The sequence below is a fragment of the Scomber scombrus genome, chromosome 3 (genome assembly GCF_963691925.1).
Source record: "Scomber scombrus chromosome 3, fScoSco1.1, whole genome shotgun sequence".
Classification (NCBI taxonomy): domain Eukaryota; kingdom Metazoa; phylum Chordata; class Actinopteri; order Scombriformes; family Scombridae; genus Scomber; species Scomber scombrus.
The window spans coordinates 15,419,943-15,443,542 of record NC_084972.1 but is presented as its reverse complement, the minus strand read 5'-3'; the positions used below and the strand labels follow the sequence as shown (position 1 = coordinate 15,443,542).

Below are 23,600 nucleotides of genomic sequence, written 5' to 3'. Positions count from 1 at the left end.
GAATCCACAACAGGAAATGCATTCACAAATAATTGATGGGTTACATTTGAATTTGCGTATTTAACCAGCTGTTCCGCTGCAGTGACTCTACCCTCGCTGAACTCTCCTGTACAGTCCCTTTGTCCCTCTGGCCCTCTTCCAGGTATATGTTCATCTATCTCTTTGTTTAATGTGTTAGATGTTTTGGATTGGCCCCGCAACTTCACTGCCAAAGCATGAACCAGCCAAGGTGAACAGGTAGAGAGGGAGACAGAGTCCTTGGAGAAAGCACAGCTGTCAGAAATCTGATGCCAAGTGCTGCAGTGATGCCAGACTCTCAGTGAGCCTCACATTTTGTTAGATCTTTAGCTGAGCTGTGGGTCAGTGTGTGTAGGTATCCGTTTTCAAGCTCCTGAGCTATTGCCACCTGACCCGGCTCGAAAGCAGTGCATGCATGTGCATTTGCAGTCTGCATGTGCGTCAAGGTGTGATCAGCAACATTAAGAGACAGACAGTTTGGTGATTAATAGGTGCCTATAAAAAGACAAAAGGAAAGGGAGGGACAGAGCCAGAGAGGAAGGAGGATTCAGGAACTAGTCTGGGCGTGAGTTTGGTGTCCCTGTCACCTGGTTGGAATGCAGAGCTCCTCATTCAAATGGCAGTGCTCAGGAACAGACACAGAGGATTTCCTGCCTGCCGCCATACTGCAGCTCACTGTTTTACTAGAGTCACAGTCCTCACTGGACCCTTGGCTGACATGAAAAGACTATTTTACATTTTTCCATGAACGTCTAACTCATCTTACAACTATTACGTTCATTTTCTCTACATGGCACTGTTGATGAGATGTGATTGAGTCAGATGTAGTATGATAGATGAGTTAGTATTTTAAAAAAATGTTTTTGCAATGTGGAAAAACAGGAAATTATCTGGTTTGGAATCAAATAATGTGCATCCGTTGTTTAGAAGTGGAGATTTTTCATAACAAATCTAGTTTCACATGTGTCAATTTCCTTGTTGGTTCTAGAGTGTAGCGGGTGCAAAGCGGCAGCTTCACAGAGTAATTCTACACAAGCTGGAAGCTGCGTTCTCATTCAGCCAGGCTATAAATCTGAGCTTTAGCATGTAAGTTGGTCAGCTGGTCGCACAGTCATGGCTCTTTCCTGCCTGAGGACAAGACAAGTGCTCCAGTAGGGAGCAAGCAGCCAGGACATGGGAAGCGGGTAGAGACCCCCCAACAGCCAGGAATCCATGAATTCTACAGGTCAAACTGAGGTCGACGCAAGTAGCCCCACAGGGAGAGACGGAGATAAGAAACAAAGGTGGAGTGGTTTTATTTATAGAAATGTTTGTGATTTTTATCTTTAGCTCGGTCTTAAAAATATCCTCAGATATTTTTGAGCTTTTGATATGAATTGGGAACGCTTCAGCAGAGGAGGAGAAATTTGTGCATTTGAACTGAACAGTTCATTATTTTTGATCTACCATAACCTTTAAAAAGTTAAACTCTACCTGCAATGTTTTTGACCCCACTATTTTACTACATTTTAATTTATAGCGTGAAACAATTAGGGAGAGTAACTCCTCCTGTGTTGTCACTAAAAAGCATATGTTGGTCCTTGAGGTTCAGGTTTCAAATGCTTTCAGGGTTACATCAGTGGTTGCAAATAACTAAACTGTAATGCTTGTTATAAAATCCTTAATCGACATAAATCAGTCATTAAACTATAAAAGCAATAGCACTATTTATATTTTAGTGAATACACATGTTTTGAGAATATTTTAATGAAACCGCTTGTAATCAGCATGGAGCATCAGTGAGGACTATTGAGCCCATCTGATACCTGTCGAGGGGACTGAATCTTTAATTAGTTGGTGAACTCACCTGTTAAATAGGACTGGACAAAGGATTGGATTAGTGCTAGAAAGATTAGTAATCGATTATTCAATCAAGTGGAAATTAATCTACAGTTTTCATAATTACTTAAGTAATTTATTAAACAAATATATTTATCAAACTTTCTCTTTTTTGAGCAACTTCTAAATTTGAGGGTTTGCTGCCTGTCTCCCTTTCTTATAATTGTAAATGTAGTTTGGGACTTTTGAATGAACAAAACAATCAATTTTAAGACATTACATATCTTTTCATTGGATATATGACCAACTATATTTGTTTCTAAATTCCTGTTACTTTTTGAGCAATTGCTAATCAACCAGTCCAGAAATCCTAAAGACATGGAAATAGCCTGAAAAGTAAACACTAACCAGTAGGGCAGCAGATGCCATTTTAAGTTTTCATACTTTCACTTGATTATTTCAGTTTTCGGGAGGTTTATAATTTCTTTAATATTTCCCTTGCACTTTAAATCTACTCCACTGCTGTGAAAGAAAGGTTATAAAATGTCATCAGCTTGTAATATTCAATAACGTTTGAGGAGAGCTGACTTCAGGAGAAAGGAGTCCGACTGAGTGTAAACTGAACCATATAGTGATGTGACGTGAATGCTTAAAAAGCTTGTACTCATGTAATTTGTACTTCACTAAAGGTTAGATTTCTGTGATCGCTATGACAGGTTACATGGTATTAGCTAAGATTACTTAGTGAGAACTTTTCAATTTCAAAGAGTTTTCAAGTTTCCATTTCATATAAAGGTCACAAGTTTCAACGCAGGTCCCCTGCAGCGCTTAAAGATTTTTAGAAAATTGATTGCCACATTAGTATAGTGTGTGTGTGTCTGTGTCTGTGTGTGAAGCATGTATGGCTGTAGACTGGTTATTTAAAAGGTGATGTTTCCCCCCCGACAGTCTGGCGCTGGACTGGGACTTGGCACTCTGGTAAAGAGTGTGTGAATGAGGTCTCTGCTGTCCTATTCTTTCATTCACAAATTAGCTACCTCCAAAGGTATTCATCACAAATGCCACTGTAACAGGACAGATACAGTCCCTCAAGCTGGCTTGTGCTGTATTTAACAGCCACACTCTATGTTTGCAGACCCTAAAGAGTTTGTGGGCTTACAAAAACGAACAAAATGAACAAACTTTCAAAGGAACGTCTTTACAACAATGCATCGGCCCTACAACAAATACTTCCTTTGAGAAACCTTTTGTGCAATTTTTGTTGACACTGGCAAAGACTAAGTTTAATTTTGTTGTGTTTAACTTATTATAGTAAGAACAATTTTTATATTTTGAGGAAAACCTTACAATAGAAATGTATGTTCTCATTGCTTAGTTTAAAAATGTCACCAAATATCACCATGAAAATGCCTGAAAATTCATGAAAATGTGATGGTCAAGTCTGTGTTTACATCCTGTCGTGTACATCTTGTGTAAATATCCATGTGATAAAAGAGATGACAGGAAAGAACACACATACACCTCTTTTCTTTGTTTTACTCTGAGCAGGTCTTCATGTTGTCTAACTTGAACAAACAATCGTAAACCGTTCAAGTTACTTCAGCAGCAGAGGGAGAGAGAGGATTATCCTCATAGAAATTAGTCTGTTGTTGTTGAAGCGGCTGCCATGCTGCTGCTGGCACAATAGAGGTCAGAGGGGCTGTCTTAGAGGGGCACTGTGCCTTATGGATGGTGTCTAATTAGCGGGATTGGTTGATATTGCTGGTGGTCCTGGTGTGACTGTGTCTTCCTGCTGGGCTTTTCCTAAACACCTCCAGTCTGATCAGTGACCCTTTCCTCTCTCCTTGAATTAACCCATTGTCCTCCTGTCGCTTCTGTCCAGTTGGTCTCCCAAATGAGACGCTCCAGAGTGCAGTCAGAGAACATATTTGTTCTTATTCCTTCACATGCAATGTTGAATTAAAACTAATTAATTTGGCTGCTAAACAAATGTGATACAGCAAACACGCACAACATTTGCCAGGTCTGGCGAGAGTCTACGCTCAAGTGTTATTATTTATTGCCTCAGTCTTATTTGGAAAACAGCCAGTAGATCTATTCCTGGAGAGAGAAGTATTTTTGTCTTGACAGGTAAAGTGATAATGGTATCACATTTATCCCAATAAAATATATTTCTCTGCACGGTTGCACAACCTCTTGTCTGATTTCACCGAGGAGAACCACAATCTCATAGTGAGATGAAATGATGCATTGGCTGTTGCATGACAGCGGAGGTGAGTCATCGACTAGTCAGCAGCCGTAGTTTATAACTAGTGTTCACTGGCGCTTAGTCCTGGTAGACTGGTGGAACAAAACAACCCAAAGAAGAAATGAAAAGGAGGTTCAAATGTGTTGGAAGAGTTATGGTTAGCAGCAGCAGGTAAACATCAGGTCATTACAGATGGTCACAACATGAGAATGTTACCATAAATTTTCATCTAGTAATGAATTCCTGGTGTGCTGTTGCTATTTACCTCTTCGAATTGTCCTTGTTTCTGCTTTGTTTTGACAAACTGGACCTTGCATGTCATGTGGACTGAACTGAATCCTGTTTTTGTTTCAGGGTGTTGTTAACTGTTAAACACATTTTGAGAGAGAAAAGTCAGACAGACAGTGTTGAACCTGAGGAAGTTTAGGACAGATAGAAGTGTGAACTTGAACACATGGCAGCCATTAACTTATAAAATACCTGCCTTCATTAGTAAAATTAGAGAAAGAGTTACGGTGTAAAACAGACTATTATTTAATCCTGCTTCATCAGACTAACTAAATGTTGGTCTTAGTTCTTCCACCCTTTGGTTTTGGTATGCACCGCAAGATATTTTTTGTGGTTCCAAAAGTAAAAATGAAGTTACCCAACATGGAGAAAGCCTAAGAGGCCCCTTTTCCCTACATGGAGTAGGCAGCCAAGAGGCCCCACATTCCCCTCAGAAAGCAGTATTGGTGAGTGTTGACATGAGGGCCTTATGATATCATTTTTCGCAGCCCCTACATAATCATCTGCCTCATGCAGGATTACTATCTCAACCTCTCTGAACATTCGTTTGAGTTCTTCACACTCTGAGTAATAACCAACATCACTGTACTTGTCTAGTGTATGCGATTGTTTGAGAGTACTAATTGTGGTGCTCATGTATTTAAGGAAAGACTTCTGATTAGCATCCACACACTGTAAACTTATTCTGGTGTTTCTTTCTTATCGCAGCAGGCCTATGTGTCCTCCGGCCAACAGATGGCGCCCCCCAGTCCCAACACCAACAGTAGCAGCAACAGCAGTGGCGTGGGAGGAGAACAGCTGAGTAAAACTAATCTGTACATCCGCGGCCTTCATCCGGGGACCACAGACCAAGACCTGGTCAAACTCTGCCAACCGTGAGTGATTTGTGACACTTAAAAAACCCCAACTGATTCACAACTTAAATCAAAGATTTCTTTGTGGGAGCAGTACAGTGAGGGGAAATATAAAAGAATGTTACATTACTATAGCCAGGTTTAATTATTCATTTTTCAAGGAATTAGTCAACATTTTGTGAAACATGCCTATTTGCTTTCTTATTGTCTGTTCAGTATGGAACTAGAGCTAGGAGATGATACGCTTAGCTTAGCATAAAGACTGGAAGCTAGAGGAAACAACTAGCCTGACACTGTTAAAAAGTTTTTAAAAAAATACACCAACCAATAACTCAATTAAAAAGTTAGTGGTTAACTTGTTATATCTCATTCGTTTAACCTTCACGCGTACATAAATGTTTAAATGAGAATTTGTGGGGTTACTTCCGGGAGAGTTGGGATGTCTGCGTGTGTTTTTTACTACAAAGTAGCCTGGGCTATTCAAAGTGTTTTCAGTTTCTTTTCGTTTTTTTTGAGGGTCTGAAGTGTATTTGACATTTTAGCTAGATTGTCACAGTTTGGTTGTATGTTAAGTGTTGATTGGATCATATGGACAAAAGTAGTGGTCTCACCATTTTCTTTGATCCCTTTATGTTGATTCAAACTATAGTCTGTCTGTAGCTGGCAGCACATTCCAGTCCATGTTCACTGGAACAAGTTGTCTTTAGATAGTTATCTTTGATGCTAAATTGGAGAAAGAGTCATGTAGAGACTAACGTCTTCTTCTGAGCAGATAACATCTGTGCTTTCTGGAGCTATGCTCTTCATCTGTCGGACACATGAAATTAAATTGTTTAAGGCCATAATTTGATGTTCATAAAAAAGAGCTATTTAGGCAGGAAGGAAGCAAAAGTAGTTTGTGAGTAAAGATGCTGAATTACCACAACTAAAGTCAGCTTGATTAAATCTTGACAATCACAGGGACAAGAGAAATTGTCAGCCAAACGGTAGAGCCTCAGAGGGAAATAGAGGAAGGAGGGAGAAAGTCGGGAAAACAGACAAGACAAGGGTGAAGAAGGAGGGAAGGGGCCAGAGAAGGGTTCAGCATGTTGCCTCCTCATGTCCTGATCTAACCCTCCACTTTTTGTGAGGCTGGATTGGCTCAACTGCAGTGAACTACACACCCCTAGACAGACAGCCTAGCCTCTACAGTATGTCGGCTTTATTGACACACACACACACACACACACACACACACACACACACACACACACACACACACACACACACACACACACACACACACACATAGACACATAGATAAAACCCTGTTATGAAGCATCCAAACTGGTTTTGGCTGCTGCAGGTCAGGGATACGCTTCTATGTCACAAAAGTGGTTTGTGAACAAACACTTGAGTCACACATCTTTCATTTCCACGGGTCATTCACAGTAACAACAAGCCTCCTTGAGCAAGCATTGGCTGAACCTGACTTGATCATACACTGACACCACAGCCCCTCCCTCATATATGAGTTTGATTCTCCTTCTTAACCCCTTCTAACACGAAATAGGGAACTGTGGAGACATCAAATCCACAGAACAAAAATGTAGCTCTTATCTGCTGATCCTATTAATATAAGAGTGTTGCTGCACACACAATTCATTGTCAAAGCCTGAACAGTCAAAGCAAATCCAAAATCTTCGGCATGTGAAACACAGGGACTTGAGAGTAAAAGCAGGAGACTGACAGAGAAGTCATTGTGGAGTGGTGAAGAGAGGACGGAGGCTTCAGAGGCGGGTGGGAGGTTCAGCTCTTGAAGGGGAAACTTAAATGAGTGGGAAAAGACAAGAGAGCATAGCCTGCTGGGAAAGAATGTCAGACGGCCATATATGGGTCATAGCTGACTTTTAAGTCCCTGTGACCTCTGCCGACTTGTGGGCTGCCGTTCTGCAGCAGTAGGGGCTGAGGTAAGCAGAGGGTCATGCAGTCACCGCTTTCTGACCTTTGAACTCACTTGGCGTCTCTTTTTTGGCAAAACAGCTTTTGTTTTTCTTTGTCATGCTTCTAGTGAAAACTCAAAGCGATAAGTAATGTTTTTCAAGAAAATTGGAGGCAGCGGGAAACTCACAAACCTGACATTTCAGTTAGACTTGAAGGGGTTAAATTATATTAAGCTTGTGTATATATATTCATCCATAATGATCGCCTTGCAGCTGTCAGATGACAGTGGGAAAACTATAAACAGGCCCACGCAAAGGTCAGCTGGCTATTTGGCAATGGATGATGAATTATTAATGCCTGCAATGAGGAACTTTTCCTTTATAGTGTATCTACTCTTCATGTCATCAATCCATTTTGTAAGTCTCTGTAGCTCAGTATAATCAAGATCAGGATGTCCTGCATATATTATATTTTAGCTGTATAAAATGAGTTGAATTTAAGGTAATACTGTAGTTGAAGTGGGGAGTTAAACCTTGGTCAGATGTAAATTGGAAATCAAAAGATGCATGGTCTGAATGTGTATGTACACAAACCAAACCACACTGTGGCACGAATACAGATCGTGGTGTCAGTAGTGACACCGTTGTGACCGTCCAGTCAGATCTAATACATTGGGGGGGAAATGTCCACTGAAACAAGGCGGGAGTGTGGGACCCAGCGGCGAGTTGCAATGTGAGGGTGGAAAAACAGAGAGAGGGAGAGGGACGTGGTGGGAAGGAAGGCGAACCGGAGGGGTGAAGCATCAGGTTACATTCCGCCCAGACGCCATGTCGCCCAAACAGAGCAACACCAGCCTCCCTCACTGGCTAAATCCACCAGACAAGGGCAGGTCTATTATACTGTAGTGCTGATGCACTGTCTTATAACACTGCATTCCATTAGTCTCCACATCTTATGTAACACTTCTCATTTACTGCTTTTAAGGTGATTTTCATGCTTTAAATGTTTTGTGGTACTGCATTAATGCATTAATTGATTCTCCTCTTTATAGCATTTATGATTTGGACCTCTGTTTTGTTTTTCTACTGATGACTGCATAGTGAAATAACAGGTTGGGACACTAGCTTATATTTCATACACCATACGACCTCTTTTGTGTGTAGTGAAATTGATCAAGTTCACAGTTAAGTTCCCTTGAATCCCTTATTTCTGTTTGCTTGTTAGACATAGCTGGTGACAACACTTTCAAGCTTTATTTGAGACAAAAATACTCGAGAGCTGTATTTAGGAGGGAGGTGTGTGTGTGTGTGTGTGTGTGTGTGTGTGTGTGTGTGTGTGTGTGTGTGTGTGTGTGTGTGTGTGTGTGTGTGTGTGTGTGTGTGTGTGTGTGTGTGTGTGTGTGTGTGTGTGTGTGTGTGTGTGTGAGAGAGGTAAAGACAGGCTTAGAACAAATTGTTTTTGGCCCTGGGGTGCTGTCTCCTGTCTGTCGAAAACAGCGCCAGGGAACAGAGTTACTGTACAACAACCTGCACCAGCAGACAAAGACAGATGGGTGGAGGCAGACAGAGTTTTCTTTGACACTTCAAATTACATTAAAAAGACACAACTAAAGGAGAATGTATTCATGTTTACACCTGTAGTCATGCAGCCTGAGGAAGTGCAGCAGGGTTGGTATGCATGTGGTAGGAGCAGATTCCTGTTGTTGCCCTCTAGTCACCTCACCTGTCATTGATCCTGTTTTTTTTCTCCTGTCTATCCTCGAAGGTATGGCAAGATTGTGTCGACCAAGGCCATTTTGGATAAAACCACCAACAAATGTAAAGGTAAGTTGTAAGTTGGCATCATGATTTTTCATGACTGTTGCTTTCACTTCTCTGGGTTTTGGCTGTTTAGTTATTAAAATTAAAGACTGGCATTTTTCCATATTTTTCTTATTGTCAACAAATCTCATGTGCAGAGCCAAAGTAACAATGAACTTATCCTACTTACAAGTACTGTTAGTATCCAAAGCCTGATACATCTTATTCCTCTGTGCTATAGACCTCTGTTGTTGTCCAAAACTATTGAACCCCTTGACTTCACGCTAAAGTTATTTACAATGTAGTCAATAAGCTGTGTTATGCCACCCAACAAGCTAGCCATATTGTTTTAAGGAATGGGTCCACATTTTGGGAAATTTGCCTATTCACTTTCTTGAGTTTGATGAGAAGATTGATGTCTGTCTCATGTCTGTATGCTAACTATGAAGCTACAGCCAGGAGACAGTTAGCTTAGCTTAACCTGAAGACTGGAAACAGGCGGAAATGCTTTGTCCAAAGAAAAGTCATCCACCTACCAGTACCTCTAAAGTTCACTAATTAACACGTTATATCTTTGTTTAATCCATATACAAATCTCCGGACAGAGTCAGGCTAGCTGTTCCCCCTGCTTTCAGTCTTTATGCTAAGCTAAGCTAACTGTCACCCTGCTTTAGATTCATATTTAACAGACAGATACGAGAGTGGTATTGATATCCCTATCTAATTCTTACCAAGAAAGTCAATCATTTCACATTAAAATAACATTGCAGCAATTTTATTATTCATTTGCCTATTTTACAGGTTATGGCTTTGTGGACTTTGACAGTCCAGCAGCAGCACAGAAAGCTGTTACAGCTCTGAAGTCCACTGGGGTCCAGGCTCAGATGGCCAAAGTAAGAATTAATCAACTTTTGATTAATCAGCACTGTTTTTCAATTACCTGTTTTCTCACTCCCAAATCTACCAGTCACTGTAGGTTTGACCTGATCCAGTCTTGTCTGGCTCTTGTCCAAAATGTATTGATCTTCAAAGAGCCATCTGGTAAACTCTAACCACCAAGAGTGTAATCCCTTTATGTACAAGCACACGCTCACCCTTTCTGTCATGTTAAAGGTAAACTGTTACATATTGTGGCCTGATTGGCAAGGCTGCAAGATAAACTCTGGTTTATCGGGAAGTGTGTGCCCGGTTATTGCGTTGGGTGAACCTTTACCAGTGATGGGCAGTGAAGTGATAAAATCAGACTTAATGCAGACCAGACCACCTTTTTTAATCAGTTTTTTGTTTTTTCCACTGCCCAATTTGCTCAGTTCATTTTGTTTCCTCTTTCTTCATTGCCCTTGTCACTGCCTTCACTCTCCTTTCCTCTTACACCCTCATCTCTGTGCTTGTGTATGTTGCTAACCTGCTCCTGTTGTAGTGCTTGTTCTGAGGCCTTTGTCCAAGTGTCTGCAGTCAAAGCAACTCTTGTCGGCCCATTAAGCTGATCCCTCTGGCTCTCAGGCTCCTCATTGAGGGAACCCAGGGGAGGCTGCCACTACACCCACTGTCAATGGGACAGGCACAATGGGCTGGCATTGTCCATCGTCTGGGCCCAGGCCTGGGGCTGACACCAGCACTTAATACACTCCACCCCAGTGTCCCTGCCTCCTCCCCGCTGTCCTGCACCCAAACAGTCCCACTGCAATGTAACACCAGGGTCTCCCTCAGCCGGGCCCTGGAAAACTGTAACAGATCCACGCTGCCAGCTGACCTGAACCAGTCCAGTGCAACTAAACCTAGAGTCTAAGTTCACTGCACCTCCACCGTAAAAGTGCCACACAGTCCCGTGTATCTCAATACCTGACAAGTGCAACTGGACACCAAAACTTGACTCACCCAGACAACATGTGCTGAGGTGTTGATAACCACTATAAAAACCTAAATATACACAGCTGGCTTCGAGTCACTGGGTTACTGCAGGTCAGAAAAACCATGCAAGAGTCTGAAATCAGTTTAACATCAAACTCTAAAGTGCAGTAACACCTGCTTGCACGTTCACCATGGCTGCTTTAGAGTGTTATTCACAAACAAAATGAGCCACACCTTGCACTCACTGTCCTCAGAGAATGCTTGGTCCCTGAATGGGCCACCCCAGCCTCCAGGCTGCGGGCCCAGTGGAGCCGCGTGCATAGGGGCAGGGGAACAATGGCAAAGTTAAAAATAGAAGCCTTCTTACTTCCCAGCACCTCCCTGTTCAAACTCAGACGTCAGCTGACATGCGCCGCTCGACACACAAGCAGGCATATCCACCAAACACACAGAGACACACCTCAACAGACAAGACTCACCTAGCGCCCGCACATAAAAAAAAGCATTGTGACACCTCAGCAAATCCCAGTGACATGTGTTGGGCTGGGTCCAACAACAGATTCAATATTTGTTTGAATGTGAAATTGCATATTTTATGTATTTGCTGAAGCAAAGGGTTAATAAAATATGAAAAGGGAGGGAGGTTCTATTTGTTCTTTTGTCACAGAGCCTTGAACTCCATATGTTTTGATGTATGACCTCCTGCAGTGTGCCACTGTGTTACATATTGGTCATATTGCTGTATCGCCGCACCCAGAAAGACGACAATCACAGAAAATACGTTATCTCTTTTCCAGGCTCACAGCTGAGACCAGAGGCCACTCTTTTAGGCAATAAATCTCCATTTATGATAGCTGTTGACATACTTTATTACCATGAATATTCTTATGAATTCTACACTGTCAGATCAACAATCTCACTATGACGTCCCTGTCAAATGTGGCTGAACCTGTACAGGGCAGCTGTCCTCTAATGTTTGATGCTCGGATCAGTTTGGTTGTAGTTTGCAACATTATCACTTACATCTAACAGTTTCTAGCACGCACATTTGAAAAAGGTTATTATTTGTGGTTTGCAGAGCTATCTAATAGCAATAAACATCAGGAAGAAGGAATAAAAAAGAAAATGACAGAGATAAAGAGAGAGATTTTGATGAAAGAGAAAAGCTGGTTAATCTGCAGACACTCATCTGTCCCCTTTTCCTTTTTTTCCGTCATCCTCCTCTTTCATTACCCAAATTACCCAAGACTCCCACTACTTCCTACCCTGTCAGTTCCCTCCCTTTGTGCAAAATATCAGAGTTTTAACTTAGTCATTTCTCCCACCCTCCTTTTGCTCTATCCTCCTTCCTCACTCTGTGTTTTCCCTTCCTCTCTTTTTAGCCCTGCCTCTTTTCTCCTGGTTGCCAGGCTCCTGTTGCTCTGTGAACTCTTTAACTTCATGCCTGACTTCCTGTCTGCTTCTGCACAGTCACACAAGGTTTCACTTTCAAGCGAGTGCCACAGAATAAGTCTCTAAATCGTGCCTGAATAGTCTCTCCTCTTTGATTTACTTGCAGCTATCGAGATCTCTTAAGTAGATGGCATGGCACCAAAATGTGTGATTTTATCCTTTCTGTCAAATCCGTATTTGCATGTGTGAGTATAATTATGTGATTTTTAAAAAGACAGACAGCCTTAATCAAGGCCATGACACATGTGCTGCATGAGTGACAAATTATGGAGGGTTTGAGTGAACTGGTCAGGCACTAATTGCTTAAAACCACTATTGGATCCTTTAAAAAAAACTTGGTGCATACATGGATATGATTAACGCGCCCAGAGTGATGTGAAGTGTTGATACAAAGACAGGTCACACTGTTGCCTGCACAGAAATCTCTGCTGAAAAAACTATTTTGAAAGTGACAAGAAATTTTCCATTTGCAAATGCAAATGTATTCGCAAATGTATTCGACTTTTGAAAACGTGTTAAAATAACATGTTTTCACTTAGTGTAAGTTGAAGTACTTGCTTATATTCTCCAGTGAGACTCCTCAAATAAGTTTGGTTGTAAAAGAGAATATATACTTATTGCATTACCTTTAGATGTATGGTGCATCCCCCATACCAGTGTTTCCCAAATGTTTAGTTATCCTTTAATATGAAGTGATGTGGTCTTCTGACACTTTGTCGAAGGGTGCATGTTTATGAGTTGTGAGCAGTTCTATCAAAGAGTGATTTTTCCTGATCAGAATGTTGTATTTGAATTATTTTAGAGGTCTGAAGATATAAAGCTATAGCAGTATTTCTCAACAAGATAAGACAAAAAAAATCCTAAAAATAAGCAACGTTTTGTATGCAATACATCTGTTTATCACTTCTTCAACTGGCTATAGGTGAATTGATTTTCATGCCCACTTCCCACACAGCAACAGGAGCAGGACCCAACCAACCTCTACATCTCCAACCTGCCAGTGTCTATGGATGAGCAAGAGCTGGAGAGCATGCTCAAGTCCTTCGGCCAAGTCATCTCCACACGCATCCTGCGAGATGCCAACGGGACCAGCCGCGGTGTGGGATTTGCCAGGTCAGGTTACAGCACCTTGACATAATTTAAAATTCAATTTATAAAGAATATGAATAAAATATACTTTATGGTGGTGTGTAATAATTTGAGAATGGTTTGTGCTATAAATAAAAAGTTGTTGAGTGCAGTCCTGGCTTTTCCAAAGCCTAATGTAAACAGCACTCCTCAAGAGGGATCAAATTTTGACTTTGACTGTATTTCAGGATGGAGTCCACAGAGAAGTGTGAGGCCATAATTCAGCATTTCAATGGCAAATTCATCAAGACTCCACCAGGAGTGCCTGGTGCGTGGAATGTTTGTTTTGTTTTATAGGAACCTGATATTGTAGTTGTTGGTGCCAAAGCTCAATCTTTTTTGTCCCCCACCGTGATCATTGAATTCACTCTCTTGTTTGATCTGTTGCTTTCATAGTGCCCACAGAGCCCTTATTATGTAAGTTTGCCGACGGAGGTCAGAAGAAGAGGCAGAACCAGGGGAAGTACCTCCAGAATGGACGGCCCTGGGCTAGAGAAGGAGAGACTGTAAGGAACTAATAACAATAAACAAATACTAACGATTCTCAAAGTGAACTTCTCATTTTGATATGTTACATTGCTTTTGGGAAAACAAAGCAAGAATATGCTCGTAAAGTTGTGAATTTGATCATTCTTAATCTGTGCTCCCTGACTGTGTTAGTACAGACTGCATCAGTGTTTTCATGACCTCACTGGTTCTGAATCCCATGTATTGTTTTCCCAGGGAGGAATGACGCTTGCGTATGACCCCACAGCCTTACAAAATGGGTGAGTGGTATGCACCGACAGACTGAAAACAGTCCCAACCCTCAAGGAAAATAAGAGTCGTGTTTCAACTTTGGTGAAGTGGTGCCCTCTGCTGGGCTTTGGAGGAACACAGAAATGTTGTTTATGTGGTTTGGGACATGCTGTAGATTGTTGACATGGTGCGGCTGTCCTCAGGTTGTCTTCACACTTTGCTCTGTCTGTCCGGCAGCTTTTACTCCTCACCTTACAGTCTGGCTCCAAACCGAGTGATCGCCCAGACTTCTCTCTCTCCCTACATGCATTCACCCGTCTCATCCTATCAGGTTCAAATTAATTTTTCTTTGTGCAATACTGTCTTTTTAATATGCATGAATTACAATATTTAATTTTTAGATTTTATATGTTGCTTTTAATGTGCACACACTACATTATTTTAGTTCAAGATAGATTCTGGTGACATTCCATATTTTTCTTGTTGTCAACAAATCTCGTATAGGTCCAAACCAACAATGAACTGATCCTAGTTACAAATATTGTGGGTGTATCCAAAGCCTAATATATGGGTTTCTTCTGTGCCAAAGACCTCTGTTGTTGTCCAAAAAATATTAAAAACATCACAGCAATTTGTTTATAGTGCTTCACTGACTTGTTGTGCAATATATCACAACCTCTTGACTTCTATTACTCTACTGGATGTTGAAAACATTGCTGCTGTTATTAGCTTTTGGAACCATTCCTAAACAGACTACTGTGCCCAAACTCTATTGTGTATCATCTAGTGCAGTAGTGTGGCTCAATGACATATTTTTAATAGTTTTTGGACAGCAATGGAGCTCTACGGCTAAGATATATGATATATCATTCTTTGGATACACACACAGTACTTTAAAGTAGGATTAGTTCATTGTTGGTTTGGCTTTGCACATGATATTTGTTAACAATAAGAAAAAAATTGAACTAGTCATTAGTCTTACCCGTCAACAGACACTGTGGAAGAACAATCAATCTGCAGTCATTTACAGTTTTATGTTGAGGCTTTACATAAAAAAATTACATAAAATAGTCAAATGTTGGAGCAGCAGATCAATTATAAAAGTGAGTTTGATGATGTGTTTCCTGGTCTACAGGTACACAGCCCGTCCTGGATGCACCATCAGTCATACCTCATGCAGCCAGCTGTGAGTAGCTGTTCTTCTCTCCTCATACTTCATCAGTATCACCATCTAATACTCCTCTGTAATTTAGTGTTCACAGCAGGTCCTGGATTATATGTTTAAGTCATGTTTGTCTTACTCATCTATGTCGTCTTAATTGATAAGGCAACTTTGTGTATCCTGGCTCACATTTGATAGTTTTAGGCACTTTAGTAATTCTATAAGTGATAGTGACTTGGACCTTTTTTTTGTTTCTTTGCATTCACAGGGTACAGTTCTTACCCCAACTATGGATCATGCCATGTCCATCCAGCCCACGTCCATGATGGGACCTCTCGCCCAGCAGCTAAGCCACCTGTCCCTGGGCAGCACGGGCACAGTTAGTACCACACGCACACACACATACACACACACACACACACACACACACACACACACACACACACACACACACACAAACACAATGCTTAAGGCAGTCCTAACAGGTTTATGGACAGATACTCTGGTCTACTCTGGTAGGACAGAAAATGTGTCCCTGTAGCTAATTGTAAAAATTCACAAAATTAATTATTCATGTCAAATACTACACACAATTTGTGTTTTCCTCTCTGCCTTCCCTACAGTATATTCCGGCCAACACAACTATGCAGGGGACCTACATCCCCCAGTACACCCCAGTGCCTCCCTCCAGTGTCCCAGTAGAGGTATGACGCTAGCCTCAACCTCAGCTGCTTACATTGAGTGGATGACTGATATTGAAAACTCTTATGGGGACGTATTTACTAAAACTTGATGCATCTGTATGCGTAAAAACAACAACTGGCTTATTAGGCTTGGTCTTATGTATTTTAAGGAGTGGCACAGTGAATGCACAAAGTGAGGGAGTTGACTATTCAAACGGCCAACTGACTGATGTATTAAGCTGGGTAGCATCTATATGACTGGAGGTTGTGTTTGGTGCTTTATGTTAGATAGAAGTAGTAGGTGTAGTAATCTTGGCCATTTCTGTTTTATTCTGCAAATACAGTGTAATAATATCAAGATTTTTTTTATTACATATTCCAGAAATAGGTTTTGATCTAAAAACAGTATTGATTCATGTCCTATTTGTGTGATGAAGATGAAACAGAAACTGAGATAGAGAGAAGATTGTGTTCTTAGATACTGGACAGGACAGACTAAAATATTTTTAAATTACTGTTTGTCTTTTCTTTTCCTTTCTTTTCTTCTTCTTTTAAAATCCTTTTTTTTGTTGATTACATAAAGCCGGGTGCACAAGCTACTGGAGTGTTAACCATCATATTGTCTTCCCATCAGTTGTGTGCTTTTTGTTCTCCCAGGTCAAAACTGACCTGGTCTGGTTTGACTGCTTATAAAGCATCAAAGAGTATTATCAATTATACCTAATTTCTGAGGTTAGAAAAGCAGAAATGTAGGAAAAGCAAATAAAATTGGAAAATCATGGATAAATTGGCCCAAAACTCTTGTGGTCTGACTAAGAGTTCTTCAGTTTTTAGCTGGTATCGTCTAGAAGGGACATTAATACAGGTTTGATTGAAATGTTTAGTAGATAAATTCTGATTGTTAGATTATATAAAAAGTGAATCCAACAACTCTTACAGTCCAGATAAGCCAATAAGTTAGGCCTACATTAGCCTATTTTCAACTTTTTTTTGTTTTCTTAGTTGTTTGGTGTAAAGAAAACATATAGATTATTTTATTTTATAATTATTTGCTATCACAGCAAGTTGTTCATTGAAAATGTTGTGGAAAGGTAGTATCTTAAAGTGTAGTCTGTTTCCACACTATTTATGTCTTTCTCACATTCTCCTTGAACCATTTATCATAGCCATTATTACTTCATACATGTAGAAATATTTATGACTTTCCTGTGTTATTTTAGTTACAGTGGTAATCAAGTAGTGCAGTGTGTTGTTCAAACATGCAGTTATAGGTGTATATTAGCTCCTCCAGTATTCAACCAATAGAGCCCTTGCATGGCTGAATGCAGAATCATTTTATTGAGACTTTTGGCACAGACTCAACAGTCAGTGTGCTGCAGCGCTGTAGCAGATCCTTGCTGAGGACTCTGCAGGAGGGCCACTAAGGCCTGCGCAGAGTCTTGAGTAATTTGTTGGAAGGTGGAGCTAAGTGATGGTGCAAGTCTGCGGGATGAGCAGCACAGTGAATGGAAAAAAAGGGTAGCTTTATGAATGGGAAGAGGCTCGGTAGTAAGTCAGGTCCTCAGGCAGTGATTGGATGGATGAGGTAAAGTGGGAGGGAGAGAAAGAGGCTGAATGCTCATTCTCTGTGGAAAACTTCAGCCACTCCTTGAATTAGGTAAAAATGGTAAATGTTAAGCTTGCTTCTTAGTAAATACGTCCAACAGTACGCACTGGCTTGTTAGTAACAGATAAATACCATACAAATGTTTGATTGGGAGGGCAGTGGGAAAAATACAGGCTGTCTTCTTTGTATATTTAAGAAAATCTGTTTAACTGACACATTTTCATGAAATATCAAGAAGCGTATTCTCTGCATAACCAGTCATCTTTTTTTTTTTCAGGAGAATGGCGGTCAACAGCAACAGGTTGCCATGGAGAATCCCACAGAACACACAAACTACTCGTACCAACACACCAAGTGAAGCTAAGGTAGGACGGTGAAATACGTCCGCCCTCTCCTGCTACCTACTCACACGTACACCACCAAATCATTATTACATTTATCAATAATAACAGAAAACAGTCTTGCCGATTGGCTCAAGTGGCTCTACATCAGGAGGAGCATTTTTATATGCTGTGCAGTCCGTTGCATAGCTAAAACATCTGGAACTTACATGCAGAGTAGTGTTGCATACATGTGCTATTTTGCTGGATAATCAAAATTATAAAATCATTTGAAACAATGGGAAATATTGAAGCTGCACTAATGAACATTTTTATAAAAACAATGGATCAAATGTTTTAAGTGTAATGTAATGATGAACTGCGTACTGACAAATCTAGAATAATGACTCTGCAGTTAATCAGAGCTCTGTGGTGTGTTGTAACAACCTTAGCTCATTGTTTTAATTTTTCTGGCCTGCAAACTCATCTCTTATCAGCCTCCTTTCAAGCAGCAGCAGTTTTCAACATCTACAAAGAGTTGCTGTAGGCCCGATATTAATCGTCAAAGGAGACTGAATATTTGACTTGTAATCGTCAGTTACCAGAAACTCCAAATGAATGTTAACGTTCCTAATGTAGTAACGTGAGCTGGATGAGATGGATATTTTGCTAATGTTGTGTCTGCTGGATGGAAATAGGCAACTGTTAGATAAAACATTCACCAAAACAATTTTATAAGGTAATCATTTCTCAGTGTTGTGTTTACAGCTTGTTCTGCTAATCCTAAGTGGATAAAATATTATTAAAAAAATATTGCAGCTTTAAGCTAAATGTGCTAATTAAAAACTTTCTTTCTGCCAGCAAGTTGAAATAGTCAAAGGTTTCTGTTAATATTAGATACCTGATAATACATGAATGCACTATGCTCAAAGGGGAAGATTTGTTACGAGTCAAGCTTGCTATGGCTGCTTAATTATAAGAGAGTAGTGAAAATGCACCTTGAATAACTAGTGAAGAATTATCTTTGCGCAAGAAATTGTTCATGCCGAGAAACTAAAACGGTTTTAAAACTCTAGACACACTTAATAGATTATTATTTTATTGCAAAGCCCAATCTAAAGAAGGTTTTGATAAGAAACCCCAAGTTACCCTTGGTTATTGAGCCTTTTAGAGGTTTGACTGTTCAGCAAGGGATTTGTTAATGTGTGCGCTAGAAAACAGACAGAAAACGAGCAGCGTGTGTTGAGCAGGTTCAGTGTATAAGTACTGAGTTGTGTGTTTTTTTAGCTCCCAGCAGGGTGGAGCCGAGGGCACGAGATGAATCCAACCAAACGGGATTCAGCTGGAAGAGAACTGTGCTCCATACCATCACCAAGCACCCAGACTTGAACATGGATGACAAAAGGAACGTGTGTGTGTGCGTGTGCGCGCGCGTGTGTGCGTGTATGTCTGTTTTTTGTTTTTGTTTTTGTTTTTTTTTAAAGAAAAAGGACAACACTTACTTCATTGGACTTTTCTGCTCACAATCCTCAAGAGTTGAACAACCAAAGGTGGGAATCTTCTTCAAAGAAGCTTTGATCTATTTTGATAACTGAAAAAGGAATATAACAAGAAGTTAAAAAAAAAGAAAACAGGAAAAAAACTTAAGAAAGGAGGAAAAGACACAGAGCATTATTTTTGTGCACGTAATATAACAAATTCTTATTTTTAAAACGCATTCTGGACGTTTCAGAGTGATTCAAGGAAGAGTTGAAACACAATGTGTCTTTTATTGTTTTGTAAAATATGCAAACTTTTTTATTTTTATTTCCTAATGTCTGTTGTTTGACATTCTATTTGCAGCAGCGGGGCAACAATTTGTACAGATTTAAAGAACTTCTAAAATACTTTTGCTGGTCTGACGTGTCGAGTAACCGCGGGAGGCAAACCGTTTAAAGCTACTTCTTCCTCTAACTGCTGCAGAGATTTCTATTCACGCACAGATGATAATAACATCGACTGTTTTATAGTTTAGTTAGTTTCATTTTTTTAAAACCATTCTTTCATAAGTGAACAAAAGACAATCAATTATTTCTATTTATATTTGAATTATAGTTCTATTTTTTAGAGTTTTTAGATCATTGAAACATACATTTATAGAAAAGAAGTTATTTAATACTATAGTCTATGAAGACTAGATTAAATGGACATATTACCCAAAACATTGTTGTACTCTAATATTTGGGAACTGTAGAATTATTAGAGCTCATAAAAATGGTTTTCTCTTCTTTTTTTTTATGCTCAAAAAAAGACATCAAAGCAACACCTGCTCATACTAATAATCGTCCTGTTTAGTTATAATGTAACTCCAGGTTACATCAGTGTCCATGAGAAGTGGTTTTAAGCGGTTTTGTTGTGTGCATTTCTTCAGGTATCATTAAAACTCATCCTGCGTCATGAAGGATGAAGTGATAAGTGAACATGCTTTAGATCTGAGCTAATGAAAGATTATGTGTACAAAGAACAGTGCAGTTACTAAATTAAGATATAGTTTAGCGAAGCAATGAGGGAAATCAAATGGAAGACTAACAAATTCCCTGAGAGTAATTTGTTTGAAAGGAAAGGGAGCTGTAAGTCTTTTCTTTTTTTCAATGCTGCTGTTGTCACCTGAGTTTGATTCTCTGTCATTGATTTCTAGTTTTTTGTTTGTAGAAAGTGAAATGTCTTCTGTTGTTTTTTTTTCTTCTTTTTTTGTCTGTCACTTGAAAACCTTTGAGTTTATTCGCCTTATTTTTTGATGAATTTATCTTTGAAGTAGATTAGATTTTTTAGCTGTAGAAAGATAGTTTTTCCTAGAGAGTAGATGATAGTTTTTTCCTCCGTGTAAGGATTGATGCTGTTTTCTTGTGCACATCGAAGTTTTCTCTAATTTTTTTCTCACATGAATTTCCGTTCCAAACCTTGTGCCGTCTGTCCTGATATATATTGTGTCGGGCCTGTTTGTAAAAAGCCTTTTTTTTCGGAGTGGAGAGCTGAACCAAACAATGACTTCATTTAAGTGCTGATCCAAAAGATTCATACTGACGCTGCATCAGTGTCGCAGCTCGACGAGGCCTCGTACACACAAGCCCGGGTATGTTTCAGTCTGTCAGTCAGCATATTGAGTGAAGCTCATGTCAACACACACAGTACATCCAAATATGTTGAACTTTAATTTATACAGACATCAAAAACTGTAGATATGTAGATAATAGAAACAATGGTTTTACAAAGGACTGCTCACTTGACCATGGAAGTGCCATTAAAGATGATTCTTACAGCCTTTAGTGAGACAGCAAGTCTGAATGAATTTTTGAGCGATCCAAAATTCTGCAAAAACTATTTTTAGCTAAGCCTTAATGTTTTTTCTCTGGACGAACTGCCGGATATCTCATAGGATTGACACTAAGTTGTATATATACTACGTAAATGGCAACAGGCTTGTTTAAACTTAGTAATCATGTCAGTCATGTAAGTTAGCTGTAGGGTCATGAAGAGCTTTTCTTCCCGCTCTTCAACCAAGTTCATGTTTGGATCCAGTGAAAAAAACAAAAACAAAACACACAGCGTCTTTCTGAAGGCTTGCAGTGGGCACCGTCTGATGATTCTATTTCTAACTCTGTTTTGTCTTTATATCTTTTTCTCATGTCATCTTTGCTGTGTGTTCATTTCTGCAACCAAAGATGTTGTAGCCACCCATCTTTTAAAGTTCTCTGTCACAGATACGCTGCTCTCATCCATAGACGCTCTTCTTTGGTTTGTAGGAGAAAAACCACAATAAGGGTGTTTACATGCGCACAGTATTCCACATTATGACTACAATTAAGCACATTTTCAGTTACAATTAAAGTTAAAAGACATTTTTTGGAGTAAATGGTTGAAAATGTACACGTATCAAGATATTTCAGCTGATTTTCAAAAGAAGACATGATCTGTTTTTGTTTGCGTGTGGTAAGTAAAAAGAAACCCTATCAGTCTACAACACGTAATGGAGGGTTGGAGTGCATGTAAACAGAATCATTATGAACCTTATTGGCCTCAGCAGGCATCCAGGAGGAACACAGAGCGCAGCTTTTATCTTGAGAGCAGCCAGACACGAGAGCTCATTTTGTAAATAGCCTTATTTTTCCTTTCACTTGCTCTTTACATCATTTTGTTTCTTTCTTCTCGTGTGTTTTCCTAATTTTTTTAAATGATTTATAACCTGTCCAGATAACACACAGTGGCTAGCAAGTTTTCATATTCAGTGCACCATGAAGGAAAATGTCATGGATATTGTTTATATGTTCAGAGAAATAATATTCCATGTATTAGCCATCACTTTTAATACAAAAAAGATTTTGGAACTATGAAATGACCACTTGTTACAAAGCAGTGTTTATTTATTAGATTTTTTTTTTTACTTGTCAGCAGACATAATATTACAATTAAACAATGATGATTTTAAATAAATTTGCATCTTAAAACCATAACTACTTAAGTTACATGAAATTGTAAAAATACTACAGTGTGCTTGATAGACAGTACACAATATTTGAAAGAGAACACAAATCTCCATGCACTTATGTTTAGTCCACACTAATTTGAAAATACTTGTCGTACATCCGTATGTAGATTTGACGGCTTATTTCATAGCTTCAAAATGTTTTGCTGCTAAAACAGGACTTCCAAACAGGTGGTTGGATGTTGCCCAGTCTGGATTTTAGAAATGTCTCCTTGAATTTCAATTTGGTTGATAAAGAATATCACTTATTTGTCTGACTTTCAATAAAAGACACATTATGCTAATATACAATATAAAGTTTACTATTACTTGCGACTGGACAGTTTAAATAATTATATTTCACATTATTAAACAGAAATCTTATCTCAAGGTGACATTTTTGAACAGAAAATACTAAAAACATGTTGGTCAACACTGTATGAACCAAGTTTTTGTGATTCACGGACATTTTGAAAATCTGACGGGCTTGTCTCACTCTCTGCTTGTGAACAGTTTTCTTATTTATACAAGAACTCATTTTGTACAGTTTTGTTAGAGGAAAGAGGTTTTGATATTTGGTTATTTTGCAAAGCCACTTGGCTACTTTTGTCTTCCTGTGCCAGAGTTGCTAAATTGTCTGTAACTTGTGTTTTTTTTTTTTATTGATTGAGATAAAAAAATGTTCCTTCTTTCTCGGCTTTCTCTTTGAATTTGAATATGTCAGTTTTCTTTTTTTAATAAAAGCCTTGTTTCAATGAAAGGGTGAGCTGTGTATTTATTTATCTTTTATCTTAGCTATCTGTTGGAGGAGAGGGGCAACACCATTGCTTCAGGTGTTTGTGGTCCTCTAATGACACCTACAGAAAATGTTTTTTCTTGTATTCAGTCAGCTGTTGCTCTGGCTGTGGCCTGTAGAGGGCCAGATGAGGCACTGAACAGTGTATTGATCATTACTGGTAGGCGTCTTCTGAACTCAGAGGGTTTCATCTGGTCCTGCTGCTCAGCAGGTAAAACTGAGTGACCACATCCAGCTACCTATCCATTTTCTAAATGCATTTAGTCTGTTAAAGCGAGATACATCAGTCCAAATGTGTATTTCCACTTTTTAAAATCCTGAAACAAATACTGCAAACCCCTCTGCATGTTGTATGAGAAAAAGAGAAGAAAAACTGTAAACTATATTTTTTATTTACAGTCCATATTCTCTCTAC

General features: G+C 39.5%; 1 protein-coding gene across 3 annotated transcripts in view; it reads left to right on the top strand.

Annotated features, from left to right (window-relative positions):
- The window catches only part of LOC133977345 (RNA-binding motif, single-stranded-interacting protein 2-like), a 28,682-nt gene extending 5,539 nt beyond the window's left edge, over positions 1 to 23,143 (top strand). Inside the window, exons 2-14 of one of the 3 annotated variants that reach the window (XM_062415465.1) lie at positions 5,081 to 5,247; positions 8,914 to 8,972; positions 9,750 to 9,841; positions 13,207 to 13,364; positions 13,568 to 13,647; positions 13,776 to 13,885; positions 14,103 to 14,146; positions 14,355 to 14,448; positions 15,253 to 15,303; positions 15,548 to 15,658; positions 15,903 to 15,983; positions 17,846 to 17,933; positions 19,176 to 23,143. In XM_062415465.1, the coding sequence (XP_062271449.1) occupies positions 5,081 to 5,247; positions 8,914 to 8,972; positions 9,750 to 9,841; positions 13,207 to 13,364; positions 13,568 to 13,647; positions 13,776 to 13,885; positions 14,103 to 14,146; positions 14,355 to 14,448; positions 15,253 to 15,303; positions 15,548 to 15,658; positions 15,903 to 15,983; positions 17,846 to 17,926 (1,128 nt within the window). In that variant the 3' untranslated portion in view covers positions 17,927 to 17,933; positions 19,176 to 23,143. The remainder of the gene's footprint in view (positions 1 to 5,080; positions 5,248 to 8,913; positions 8,973 to 9,749; positions 9,842 to 13,206; positions 13,365 to 13,567; positions 13,648 to 13,775; positions 13,886 to 14,102; positions 14,147 to 14,354; positions 14,449 to 15,252; positions 15,304 to 15,547; positions 15,659 to 15,902; positions 15,984 to 17,845; positions 17,934 to 19,175) is intronic. The other 2 variants (XM_062415466.1, XM_062415467.1) reach the window with 2 other exon arrangements.
- The last annotated feature ends 457 nt before the right edge of the window (positions 23,144 to 23,600 follow it).